Source organism: Myxine glutinosa, unplaced genomic scaffold, assembly GCF_964187855.1.
Source record: "Myxine glutinosa unplaced genomic scaffold, kmMyxGlut1.1 SCAFFOLD_3171, whole genome shotgun sequence".
Classification (NCBI taxonomy): domain Eukaryota; kingdom Metazoa; phylum Chordata; class Myxini; order Myxiniformes; family Myxinidae; genus Myxine; species Myxine glutinosa.
In genome coordinates this window covers 25,001-39,501 of record NW_027619264.1, presented here as the reverse complement: position 1 = coordinate 39,501, position 14,501 = coordinate 25,001, and the positions used below count along the sequence as shown (strand labels likewise).

At 44.3% G+C, this 14,501-nt stretch overlaps 1 protein-coding gene across 1 annotated transcript in view; it reads right to left on the bottom strand.

Annotated features, from left to right (window-relative positions):
* Positions 1-8,587: 8,587 nt before the first annotated feature.
* LOC144888162 (uncharacterized) overlaps positions 8,588-14,501 on the bottom strand; it is a gene marked incomplete at its 5' end in the record, with an annotated part of 30,821 nt that continues 24,907 nt past the window's right edge. The window contains 3 exons of the mRNA XM_078769574.1: positions 8,588-8,725; positions 10,169-10,274; positions 11,633-11,666. Of these exons, the coding sequence (XP_078625700.1) occupies positions 8,603-8,725; positions 10,169-10,274; positions 11,633-11,666 (263 nt within the window). The remainder of the gene's footprint in view (positions 8,726-10,168; positions 10,275-11,632; positions 11,667-14,501) is intronic.

The window sequence follows — 14,501 nt, the reverse complement described above, 5'->3', positions numbered from 1 at the left end:
CCCAGCCACCCTAACCTGGATCCAGTTTGTTAAGCATTGGTTGATCATTGGGCGAGTTAACGCAAGGCAGGCTTAGGAAGGTCGGGGCGGAGTCGAGGGGGAGCGGCGGAAGCGCCGACGGTAAGCACGAGCCGCCAATCAGAGCTCGAGTGGTGACGGAGGCGTGGCGTCAGAGGGCGTGGTGAGAAGGCTCGGGTGAGTTCCAGAAGGTTCGGGGGGGGGGGGGGCGTAGCTATAAAACCGCTGCGCAAAAGCCCTCGGCAGGACTGCTGCCTGAGAGGACTTGCATGAGGACTTGCTGTGAGAGAGAAAGAGAGAGGACTAGCGCGGGAACACTTAATGAGAAGGACTTGCACCGCAGGATTCGCAGAGGAACGCAGGACTTGCGGCAAAAGGATTGGCGAAAGAACTTGATGAGCGGTGAAAGCTGATGAACTTGACGCACTTGCACGAGAACGCGCGCTAACCAGCTCGGAGTGTATAGAAGAAGAGGCGTTGGACGCTACATATACGCGGGCGCAGCCAGACGCGCTTAGAACGAATACAGCGCATTTCAGACGCGCGAGTGAGCAAGGCTCAGTAACCGCCAGCCGCGCTAAAGTCCGCCCTTAGCCGTTCCGCCCCATTATCTGCTTGTTCGGGGAGACGCGCTACGAGTCCCTGTCTTCGCCTGCCACCATCTTCGCGGGACGTGCCGGGGACCGTGGAGAGCCGGACGGGGACCATCTCTCGACGCGTTGGGGAACACCTGTCCATCTGCAATTCCCTGTGTGAGTGTGAGACGGGCCCGTTGTCCAAGGGATAAGTTAAGACTGCTTAAGGATTGCTCTGTATCTTCGTCCTTGAACCTGTATATACGTGTGGGAATAATTAAACCCATTTGTTCTTCCTTTCTTCCTGATTCGACCGTTTGTGGTTTCTCCATTTGACCAAGCGTGGCAACAATAAGGTCGCTCCAATCGGGTTCCACCAAGTAAGACTGCGCGGACCACGTGTACGCAATCCGCTCGGCGTACTCAAACCACACGTGGTTCGTGCGAGGCTTGTTTCCTCGCTCCCAGGGCAGCGCGGGAATTAGGTACGAGCGAAAAGTAGTCCCGAAACCCTACGCCGCGTGTGTCCGGGAGGGACGTAAAAAGTCTCGGTTCCGCCAGGCCCAGTAAAGACAAGGGGATTAATCCCCCTTGATAAGGGGAAGAAGGCAGGCATAGAGAACCGCAACAATATATATATATATAGTCAACATCAAAATAAACTTATCAAATCTTTAGGACACTCATTGAAATAAAAAACCACCTTTAGAGGCCATTTTTCCCCGCAAAGCGGGGGTTGGCCTTTTTCGGGAACCGTGGTTGTTGTTGTTTTTCGGTCCCCTTTTTGAAGCAATGTTTTACGGCCGGATGCCCTTCCTGACGCCAACCCTTTTTGCCGCCTTTAACGACAAACAGGAAATTACCAGTGAACTGGTACTCAATTAGCCGACCTCGGAAGGATGACAGGCTGAGTCAACCCCCCTGGTGTTAATTCAGCGATTAGACCGGGATTCGAACCCAGTATCCTAGGATCCTAAGCCGGCACCCTAGCCGCTAGCCCAACACCAGGGTTGATCAAACCAACAACACTCATTGAAATCCTCCACGCAAAAATGCAAAATATTTGAACATGGGTAAAGTTCAGCTATCTTTATTAACCCTTTGAGTACGGGATTTTTCTTTGATAAAAATACCCCCGGTACGGGATTAATTTGGCATTAAATACGGGTATGCAACCATGTACTGACGATCTATTTATAGGTTATATTCGATGACGTGTAGTGATGTCATCCGTACACAAAACTTTTTCGCAGGTTGCGGCACTGGACGTCATCCGTACTCAAAGGGTTAAACACATCAATAAACAAGAGGTTGCTTCAATCACAAAAAAGCAAAACGCATGAACATCACAAGGGGTGGTGCAACAAAAGTCACAGCACTGCAACACAAAGGCATGCACCTGAATAGTCAAAACAAAATGACAAAGGAATAGACACAACACTCCTAACAGTCAAGGACAGAATGACAGAAGTCCTCAATATCGTGTCTGTCCTCCCTGAGTTGTGATGCAGCTGTACAACACCAACGCATGCTCTGTACCAGGCGTCTGATGCGGTCCTGGGAAGTCTGTCCCACTCCTCCTGCAAGCCTTGAATGAGCATTTGCCGATTGACAGCCATTGATCTCCTCAATGCAAGATGTCGACTTGGTCAGGGGATTGAGGTCAGGGGAATAAGGCATCCAAGGCATCACTTCAACGCCCAGTTCCTGGAGAAAGTTGGTGGTCAGGCGAGCAGAATGGGGTCGAGCGTTGTCCTGCTGGAAAACTGCGGTCAGGATGAGCCTGGAGAAATGGCAGCAGATGAGGTCTCAAAACTTCATTGACATTACGCCGACTAGTGAGATTGCCTTCAATGACGACCAGAGGTGTCCTGAAATGGGTGGAAATGCCGGCCCATACCATCAAACTGGGTCCTCTCCAACAATTGATCTGGCGAATACAGCATGATGCATACCTTTCTCCACCTCTGCGCCATACCCTTTGACGCCCATCAGCAGCATCGAGGCAAAATCTGGACTCGTCGCTGAACAAGACTGCACTCCACTGTTGCTGTAGACACCATCTTAGTCTGTTCCACCGATGCACTGCGTTCAACACTGGACCTCTGCAAAGACATCTTGCCACCAGGGCCCAACTTCAAGCGCCTCCGCACAGTAGAGAAACTGATGCGGTTGTTGTGGCGACCTTTTGTCACTGCAGCTGTTTGCGGCGCAGGGCGGAAACGATCACGAAGATGCTGCAGCACAATCCAGCGGTCTTGGTTTGGGGTGGTTACCCATGGTCTTCCACTTCGTGGACCATCATTCACAGTTCCAGTTTCATCCCAGCGCCTGGCCAGGTTGGAAATTGCAGGCTGTGAGCAACCAAGACATTGGGCAATTGTTCGCTGGCTTACACTAGCCTCAAGCATCCCAATTGCCCTTAAACGTTGTTCAGATGTCAGGCATGGCATCTGAATTTTCTTGTTCTTTTCCCTGTCAGAAGCCTCTGGAGCCGTGGTTCCCAACCTGGGGGCCATGGTGTATTTCTTGGGAGGGGGGGGGGGGGCATGTGGTAATTTGTACCATACTAAAAATTAGTTTTTTTTCATTTTTTAATATTGTTTTGACTTTGATATCGTTTTGTTTTTTTGCTATTGCAGATTTGACGTTATGGCTTCTGGGAGTAAAAAAAAGGAAGTATCTTGACGAATACATAAAGCTTGGATTCACGTCCATTACCGTGTCTGGCCAAGAGAAACCACAATGTGTGCTGCGTCACAAGGTTTTGAGTACTGAATCTATGAGGCCATCCAAGTTGAAGTTGCACCTCGAGACGCCACGCACAATGATCACAAATTTTTCAAGTGGTATGAAAGAAATTTAAAGCGACAGAAGTTGGATGAGGGAGGAGCTTTTAAACAACAAAATGTAGCAACTGTCCAGGCTTCTTATGAAGTTTCTCTTGAAAATGCAAAGAAGAAAAAAACCCCACTCGATTGGGGAGACACCACTCATCAAGCCTTGCACCCTCCTCATTGTCGAACGGGTTCTCAGCAAGGCAGACGCTCGCAAAGTTGAACAGGTGTCTTTATCGAATAAAACAGTGCAGCGTCGTATCCGTGACATGTCGGAAGATGTGAAACAACAGATAATCGATGAGATTAAGGCGGCACCTTTCGGCTTGTTTTCTTTTCAACTTGATGAATCGACCGATGTTAGTTCCTGCTCCCAGCTACTGGCATTCGTTCGCTATGTCAAGGGAGATGATATCAAGGAAGAATTATCGTTCTGCAGTGCCCTGGAAACAACGACAAAAGCCAACGCCGTCATGGAAAAAATGAAGTTGTTCTTCGATGCGGGAGGAATTCAGTGGGAGAATGTATGCAGGGTCTGTACTGACAGTGCTCCTGCCATGCTTGGTTCCAAATCCGGATTCCAAGCAAAAGTGAAGATGCTGGCAGCACCACAAGCAAAAGTAACCCACTGTATGATTCATCGCTACGCCCTGGCTTGCAAGACTCTCCCTCTCTCATTGAAGAAAGTTCTTGAAGTCATAATCAAGATTGTTAACTTCATCAAGGCAGGGGCTCTCAACACCCGAATGTTCAAGGAGCTGTGCAAAGACATGAACGCGGAACATGAAACGTTGCTGTACTATACACTGCTGTACGCTGGCTTTTCGAAAGGGAATGTTCTGAACCGCGTCTTTGAACTTCGTGCGGAAGTCAAACATTTCTTGAATCTTCAAGGGAAACATGACCTCCTGCAGCATTATGACGAAGAATTGTGGAATGAAAGACTTGCTTATCTTGCTGACATTTTCGAGCAGCAGAACCAGCTGAACCTCAAGCTCCAAGGAAGAGCAACTAATATTATTCTTTTCCACGATCATCTCAGAGGATTTGTTGACAAGCTCCAAAACTGGTGCAGGAAAGTGAACACAGGAAACATTGCCATGTTCGAAAGAATGTCTGCATTGCGAGACAGCACGGAAAAGAGCTTGATCCCTTACTGAAAAATGACATTCTTGAGCATCTGCAGTCACTGGAACTAGAATTTCATAAGTATTTTCCTGATTTAGACAATGAGGCAAAAATTGTGAGAAATCCTTTTTCCGTCAACCTTTGCGTGGAAAGCATGCCGGAGGCAATGTAAGATGAATTCCTCGATCTCCGAAACGATTCATTTGCCAAAGACACATACGAAGAGAAGAGCTTGACGGAGTTTTGGGTGGGAACGGGTCGCTACCCTAATATCAGCCAGATTGCTATCCGCGTGCTTCTGCCATTCTCGTCTACCTATCTCTGCGAAGCAGGGTTTTCCATGCTGTTGAATATCAAATCGAAACAGCGTAATCGGCTCCAATTGGAAGATGACCTCCGCTGTGCCCTGACTGACTTCAACCACGGATACCCCAATTGGTAGCGAAAATGCAATTTCAGCCATCCCACTGAGTTTTTAATTCACTTTTACAGCGCATGCACCGCGTCCCTAGTTTTGATTACCCAAGTTGTTGTCGAATTGAGTTTTTTTGTGAGATTATAACTGCGTTAAATACAGACACAACAGAGGTTTTTAGTTTTCACATATTCTTGACTTGGAACCTTTTCATACTGTTTTCTTGTGTGACAGTTCTATTTTATGCTGTCCATAGTGTTGCTACTGATAATATTAAAATCTCATATCAAACATGCACCATTCGAGCAAAGTTGCTTTGTTTGCTTCTTCCAAAAACGATGTAGTTGGGAGCCCGGAAGGAACAGAAAAAAAACGATGGAACTAAATGTTCACGTTGGCTACTTGGAATTCCTCATTTTCTGTGTAATAATTTACCAATTCTCATACAAACAAAATCGCCAATTAAAGGAAAAAACACCTCAGAATGCACCACAGAGCATCTAGAAATCAATTTTTTTTTCTAGGGGGCATGCCCCCAGAAACCCCCTAGCCTGCTTGCACTCCGCCGCTCGACCCTCACGAAAAGGAGGAGAGTGCTGGGGATGTGCTCTGGGAGCCAAGGGGGCCATAACACAAAAAAGGTTGGGAACCCCTGCTCTAGAGTGACTATAGACAGCAGTAAATGAATGTCTAACCACGAGAACTGAAGGATTTCATTTTGAGGATCATTATTTAAAGGGAAAGATCCCTATACAGAACCACTCAAGCATGCCATTGTTGATCAATCAGGTGATTGAAGTGAAGTTCCCATTACATAGCCAGCCATTACAATTAAAGAAACGCGTTTGCAAAGCTGCACATTTAAAAAAACGAAAGTGATGTTTCTTTTGATGTTCAAAAAACACAGACAGATACCTAAAAAATTTGAGGCACAAGAAAACAAAAAATTCACGAGCCGTGTGCTTGACAGTTATAAAAACCCATCTTTCACCAACCGATCACCCCCCCCCCCCCCCCCAGCTACCCACAATGCTTGCATTCCGATATAAACAAACTGTGTCTTGGGTTTCAATCACTCTTCTCATCCCATTGCTTTGACATGTTTTTGACTCTTGCTCTGCTCATTATTCAATCATGGCTCCCAAGTGCAAGACCAGTGCCGGAGATGCGTCAACTACCAAGAGGCAAGAAGTGATGGGCCCGAGTCAGAAAGTGGAGCTGCTGGACCGGCTTTCGAAAGGAAAGAGTGCGGCTTCTCTGGGCAGGCATTACGGCGTCAACTAATCCACCGTTCACTACATACGGAATAACAAGAAGGCGATTCATGAAAGCGTTTCAGTGAGCGCTGCATTGAGTACGAAGGTGGTTACCCATGTCAAGGATGTCCACATAAAAGGATGGAGAAGGCTCTCAGCATATGGCTCTAGGACTACATGCAGAAGAATATGCCTTTGAGTGGATCTCTCATTCACCAAATTATCTGTCTGGTGCTGGCGCGGAAGGTGCCAGCACTAGTGATGCGCCGAGCGATGATGGTACAAGTAGCACGAGTTCATTCACAGAAAGCAGGGGATGGTTGCATCGTTTCAAGAAGTGGTACTGCCTGAAAAATGTGACGCTCTTCGGGGAGCATGCCTCCGCGGACCACGGCAAAAACGTTCCATGCTCTTCTCGTGAGGCTGATCAAAAAGAAGGGATACCTCCCAGAGCAGGTGTTCAATGCTGACGAGACCGGCCTCTTCTGGAAAAGATGCCCATGAGAACTTTCATTTCTAAGCGCGAGGAGACAGCATCGGGATTCAAAGCTGCCAAGGACCGGGTATTTCTTCTCCTCAGCGCAAACGCAAAAGGGGACCTTATGCTGAAGCCCAAGATGCTGTACCGTTCCCTGAACAAGCGTGCTCTTAAGGGCAAGAAGAAGCCAACTCTACCCATGTTTTGGAGGTCCAACAGGAATGCCTGGGTGATGGCAGCAACCTTCCTGGATTAGTTCCATAACTGTTTCGGCCCTCAGGTGGAGGTACATGGTGGGTAAAAACCTTGCGTTCAAGGTACTCTTGCTCCTGGGCAATGCTCCTGGCCACCAAAAGGAACCTGGACGCTGCTCACCTGAATGTCGAGGTGATCTTCCTGCAGACAGTCAAGGTACTCTTGCTCCTGGGCAATGCTCCTGGCCACCAAAAGGAACCTGGACGCTGCTCACCTGAATGTCAAGGTGATCTTCCGGCCACGAACACCACCTCCCTCACTCATCCAGCCACTCAAGAAAGGTGTGATTTCAACGTTTAAAATGTATTACACCCGTCACACCTTTCGTTACATTTCACATGCGATGGAATCTGACCCAGGGCTTGTCAGGCAGTGTTGGAAGGAATTAAACATTTCCCACCATCAAGGAGTCGCTGGATGAGGTGAGAGCCTCCACCATAAAAGCGTGCTGGCACAACCTGTGGCCACAGACAGTCAGAAACTTTACTAGCTTTCCCAATAACACGGATGAGAGGCATGCGATTGTTGGTTTGGCACGGCAGGTGGGAGGGGAAGGATTTGATGACATGCAGCCTGAGGAGTTGGAGGCTCTTATTGCCTCGCATGGCGACCTCACCGAGGGGTTGGAGACCATTACAACGGTTTCCGAGGAGGAGGAGGTGGTGGGCAGTGATGAGGAAGAGGTGCTGAGGTCCAACCTCACAATCCATTTTCAGGGCTGGGTGAGGTGCTGCAGGACATGCAGGCGATTGTCGACAGGGTGCAAGACACTGACCCAGTCATGGAGAGGGACCTCAAGTTCAAGAAGGACTTGGATGATTTGCTTCTCCCCTACAAGGAGCTGCATCAAAACCTGCTGCAATCTGCCAGGCAGCTCTCCATTACCCATTTCTTCCACCCTACTTCCTCTACCTCAAGACCATCAGCACCCTCTCCTACCACCCTCACCAGCATCCTCAACTGCTCCCTTTCCTGCCTCTCCCTCAGTGCACGACGTTGCAGCACCATCATTTGGGTTGTCTTCAGAGTTCGAGGAATTCATGGGATTTTAATTAATCACCATCATAATCATTTGCAAAGTTGTGTGTTTGTAAAATAAAAATTTGAAACGATACATGATTGTGTTGTGTTTTTTAGTTTTGCTGTACGGTTTGGTGAAGCACTTACTGCAAGCGCATTCCTTCAATAAATAGGAAATGGAACCTGGTGTTGTCGTTTTATTTCATGTTTTGTAAGCATTTTAAAATCAAACTAATGATGTGCATTTGTGGTTGAAAACATGTTAAAGTTAAACTTTTTTTTAAAATCCTGTATGAATCAAGAACCGCCGGGAACCTACAACCTATCCCTCTTTTCCCCATTGAAACAATGTCACTGCATACATTCACGGAATTTTCATCAACATTCGCGGATTATCGTCAACAATCACGTGATTTGCCTTGCCATTCACAAACCAATTCCCCCTTTTTCCATTGAAACAATGGCTCACCATTCGCGGAATTTTCCAAGAACGTATCCCACACGAATAGCGGGGTCCGACTATACATACATACATATATAAAATATAAAATGTATATGCACAAAATATATATGAAAAAAAAAAAAAATACAATATACATATGGATGAAAAACAAAAGTTTTTAATTATTAATCTTACTTTGTTCAGGGCGCATCCGCTTATGAGGAGGAGTCGAATCGTCATTCCAATTTCGGCCACCCATCCTGCGAACATTATCGCCAGGATATCCAGATCTTCGCCCTTCCTGCACACCATGTTTACCAGGACAAACTCCATTTGACCATTCAAAATTCACAGCAAAAATGAGCCCCTCGCCCCCCCCAATCACAAATACCTTAAACCCCCAATCTGCCTTCTCGGAAGAGCACAAAATTAATTACACATTTTCTGTGGCCGATATAGAAAATGTAGTTGAACATTGCCAACACCACCTTTTTTTCTTTTTTTTAAAAATAAACTTAAACGAAGGGGTAGATAAAAAAAAAAAAAAAAAAAACTAAGGATGCAGCGTTCCAAACAAATCGTGGATGCTTTTCTTTTCCAAATTCTTAATTGTCCAACACCTTTGCCAGAAGCAAAATTAATACTCTCCAAAAATAAGCAATTTCAATGTTCCGCATAATTTGAGAAATACAAAAAGGAACAAAATTTTTTAAACTCTCCTTTGAATATGTTCTATTGTTATTACTTGTAAAAAATATTTGGAAGGAGATCCAGAGCAAAATTATTCAATCCCATAGGAACAGGAGTACTGAAAAGTAACAGCATAAAAGTAGGTTATGTTAAAAAAAAAAAAAAAAAAACTTCAAACGTAATTATTTAGGAAATTGAAGTCCAATGCAAGTTTGTCACAAATTTATACAACAGGAAAAAAATTTCAATAAAAAAAAGCTGCGTTCACCACAAATAAATGTTATGACACATGTGAACCCCACAACACCAGTTTACACCTCTACAATTTCCAAAGTTTGAAAAGGCCAATCATCATACCCAACAGAAAAGCAACTCAGGGCAGAGACCTTTTTAAGGCAAGTGGGCGAATGGAAGGAGTTATGGTGACCATGGATTTATTAGTTAAAAGAAACTTTTCAAATAAAGTCAGCAGGCCAAAATTCAGCCCTGAAGCTGTGGGGGAAACCCCCACGAGAAACAACAAAGAAAAGTTTGTTTGCTGAAAGCAAAGTTCAATACCTATAAGAAGCAAAATTAGTCACACGGATGACAGTGTCATATTGATGAACTTCTCACCCTTATATGAAAATGATTTCCACATCAAAATCCTCATTAACCTTCTCCAAATCAATGAGTCAACTGGCAGTGCTTCATGGCAACAAGCTGGACGTATCTCGACTAAACATATGGAGCCACCAGGAATCGAATTAGCATTTGAAGTAGAGGAACCAGAAAAATCGAACTTTATTGTTGGTGATATTAGAGCATCCTTGCTCCACAAAAGACTGGTGTTCTGCACACTACAGCTGGATTTCCTTAGATAATGAAAACGCTCTGAAATTTCTCTGGTATGGATTGGAAAAACTAGAACAAAAAAAAATCTCCGCAAGTCCCTGAAAATGATGTGCCTGAGTAGCGAGTGTCATCCTGCAGTGGAAGTCCAGCAGTCATGGAAAGTTTCAAAGAGGGACAGGCCGCTTGTGGCCTTTCCAGGCATTCAGAAGGGCCAACTTACAGGAGGGTAACGGCCATACGAAGCGCCACGTGGAGGAGGTGGCCCATCATGTCGGCCCCAGGATGCCCCAGGAGGGGGAGACCTAGACGGTCCATAGCGGCCAGACCTGGAAGAAGCAGGGGAGGAAGGAGGGGCACGAAGGCCCCGTCGCTCAGAAATCATCACTTTGTCAGCAAGGATGGTGTTGATGGCACATCTCAGCAGCATCACCCACCACTTGTATCCCTACCAAACTCCCACCAAAATTCCCTCATGTCATATTATGGACAAACACAGCACATAGTCTTCAACCATTTGGGCTGCAGGGTGGGGAAAAAAAGAAGGAAGATATTACAATTCTTGTTTTTTTCTGCTCCCATCCTTTTCCCCCCCAACAAGACAAACAGAAGAATGGACATCATAAACACTCATCAGCAAAAGCTAGCAAGTTACAAGATGTAATTTTCTCTACAGGATAGATAGCAGTGGGAAGTCCATTGCAATGACAATTAAGAGAAAGTGTGGAAAAACAGGACCAACGTCTCGTTGCATATTTCAGCACAAGCCAGTCCCACAAGAAGGTACTCAGCATGTGAACCCTTCTGACATTCAGATTAATCTGTGATGTGATGAATTCAAGAAAGTTGAAACACTGCAACATGATTTTAACCAATGACGAACTCGGCCGCTTTTCATCCTTGTGACTAAGAGAAGGTTTTGTTCGTGCGAAATAAAAAGAAACTTGGCTTGTTGGCGCACCCATCTGCATGCTCCCTGCCTAACTAACCCAGCTTCAAGGTTCATACACCAAAGTTATATGTAAATCATGCAAAAATACACTGACGTTTATAGTTCCGCTTTAATCCTGAAATTAATAAAATAAATAAGAAAAATTGCATGACAAAAACATCATGATTGGTGGTGGCGGGTGAGGGGCGCAAGAAGGAACCCAAAGGTAAGGCTCAAAAAAATGTAAAAGATAGGTATAAATCCCAAATATTTAATATAATTAACCATTTATATATAGCTGCATGCCCCTCAAAATGAAATAAGTAAATAGAGGCCTGATAAGTCTGCACAGAAGCTGTCCTTCACATTTTCAAAAATCCACTTCAATGTGCATTTATGGCTTTATGACGAATTTTGCTGTGCAAACGTTCCGGTCTAGAATTTTGACAAAAATCATGTACAGTGCAATCAAATAATTCATCTTAATACGTAATTCATTGCACTGCAGATATTTATAATAAATAAATAAATAAAATAAAAAAAACTTTTCTAATTGAACATTATGAGTGGGATGAGGGGAGGGGTTGGGGGTAGGTGCTTCCTCCGTTTCTCTGCACCTCCCCTTTGTCAATGAAATGAACAAGTTACAAAACCAATGGTAAATAAATTTCTAAAAAAATAAACCCCAGAACATGACAAATGTCGAGTAATGCATCCGATAGATAAATCATTGTGAAGAGCCAGAAATGAACTCACCCCCTCGAAGAAGGTCCCATATCACGATCATAATCTGTAAGAAAAGAACATCAAGGTCACAACATCGGATAAAATAATTCAGGTATTTCCACAAATAAGGCCTCGCGCAAAATTACAAGCATTTCCTGAGCACAAAAAGTCCATCAAAAAGATTTGAGGTTAGCTCAACATCTGAGCTCGTGTGTTTTAATCCAGCGATTGCAGGTTCCAACTCCAACCATGCTGGGATGTTAATTATATACCACCCAGTGGACAGACATGTATTCACTGCCATTAGGCTACTTTGGCAGCAGTGTTGTCAAAAGCAACGTGAAGTGTGGTCCAGGAAAACCAACCATAGGATGAATAAAATTTGACATGGACAAAGGATGTTCAAAAGGTTATTTAGGATTATTTAGGTTTGTCACAAATCGAGCCGACTCGTTTACGTTAATGGATCTCACTTAATTAAGCAGAGGCTTTAAAAAATAATAAAATTAATAAATAAAATTTGGCTGCTCCCAAGAGGTCCACAAGCACATGGTTGCCCTGTAAGGCACGCCTTCATATTTTAGTCACAGGATTCAAGCTCATGAGTGTTGATCATTTGAAGACAAATCCAAGTCAAGATGGCTGGCTGGAAGATACGTGACAGACCCACAAACCATTGCCCATAAAGAACTAATCATTGAGGATTATGTTATGGTTGCCAAAATATCCACAGGATTTTCAGATTCTCAAAGCAGAGTTCGTTAGGACCATCATACATAAACACCTTGGCATGCCCAAGGCCTCATCAACATATCGCTGTGTTGGGGGTTTTTTTTGGTGCACTGATCCTAAGCTCATAGTAGAACCTGTACACAAATCATGCACAGGATAAGGTTATCGATTGACATCAGTGTACTTTTACATTTATTAGACAGTAGACAATGGATAGCCCACATACTGTACGTGATACGAAACTGGCTTCACCATCGCATGAGCATGAGGTTTGGATGTAAATGTTATCAGCCAAACCTCTGGTAATTGAATATGCTCTATTCTGAAACCATAGTGGAATCCACGCAATGGAAGAACAAGGATCACTTCAACTCAAATAGTGCACCAAACACTCAGCCAATACGAGAGTCGATTCACTTTGCTGGGATACCAAGGGAGGCTGGGCCAATTGACTCGTTCTCAAAACCACAATCATATTACAATCAAAGGGAGGCGCAAAGCACATTCTTCTAGAATCCCCTTCTGAAACTCCCAAAATCCAGGACGACTGCTGACCGCAACTCTATTATTCCTGACTTTTCCTGTCTCTGGTCGCATCTTTCAGAGGCTGTTCTGTCTCACTCTTCCATCAAGGACTTCAAATAAGCAGTGCACGCCATCTTATACCATCCCAAATTCTGACCCATGATCTTTATTACCCCCACAACAAGGAAGGTTAAATCAAAGGGAGGCGCAAAGCACCCCTCCCTTTATACAAGGGATGGTTTCTCTGTATGCAGCTTCAACATGGAGACTGAAAATAAGTTTCTCGGCTTCGACTGGACGAAATTGGCTACAAGTCTCAGAAGTAAATGCTTTGTACATCGAGGTAACGTGTTCCAAATTTCAGCAATGTCTGTTTCCGCATTCTTCAGTTATATTTAGAAAACCCTCGAAATCACGTTGGTGTCTGCCCATCCGTCCATCCACCCGCCCGCCCAAAATGCGTCGGCGCTCATATCTCAAGGGATATACATTGAAACTAGCTGAAACTTGGAATATACATCAGCCAATAGGTCTAGTTTATGGCTTTCAAAACAAATTCCACCTAAGTGCGATAGTTTTTGCTAAAAAAAATATATATAATACATATATATACTGTATGTATGTATGTGTATATATATATATATATATATATATATATATATATATATATATACATATATATATATATATATATATAAAGCAGTAAAGTATGTTTGTTTGTCCTCTTATAACTCGAGAACTACTCATCGCAGAGCAAAACCAAAGGCATATTCGGAATCAGTACGTCCCAGAGAAACTACAGCACACCTTAAATGATTAAAAAACCTTCGGGTTTTAAAATTATGACGTCATCAGCGTATTTCGTAACGTTAATTTTTTTACTTTGACGACAATGACTTCCGACTTCCGGGTTCGGAATGCGGGACCAATGCCATTCGACAGGGAATAAAAAATAAATGCGACATTCAATTGACGACAATAACTCCCCCCTCCCCTCCTCCCCACCCGGCAATGCCGGGTACTTCTGCTAGTGTATATAATATGTATGTATGTATGTATGTATGTATGTATGTATGTATGTATGTATGTATATATATATATATATATATATATATACTTTATAACTTCAAAATGTTATTAGCCTAATTTAACGTGCTGGCCCATGGCCTAATGGATAAAACACAAGACTTCCAAGCTGGGGATTATAAATATATAATATAACCACCTTTAGAGGCCATTTTTCCCCGCAAAGCAGGGGTTGGCCTTTTTCGGGAACCGTGGTTGTTGTTTTTTGGTCCCCTTTTTCAAGCAATGTTTTATGGCCGGATGCCCTTCCTGACGCCAACCCTTTTTGCCACCTTTAACGACAACCAGGGAATTACCAGCAAGCTGGTACTCAATTAGCCGACCTCAGAAGGATAACAGGCTGAGTCAACCCCCCTGGCGTTAATTCAGCAATCGACCGGGATTCGAACCCAGGATTCTAGGATCCTAAGCTGGCACCCTGGCCACTAGCCCAACACCAGGGACTTGTGGGTTCAAATCCCGTCTGGGTTGAATATTTTTTCCCCTTACTTTTTTCCAAGTCTTTTCTATAGTCTTGAATAAAGTCTTGTACGATGAAGAAATGCATTTTGTTCGT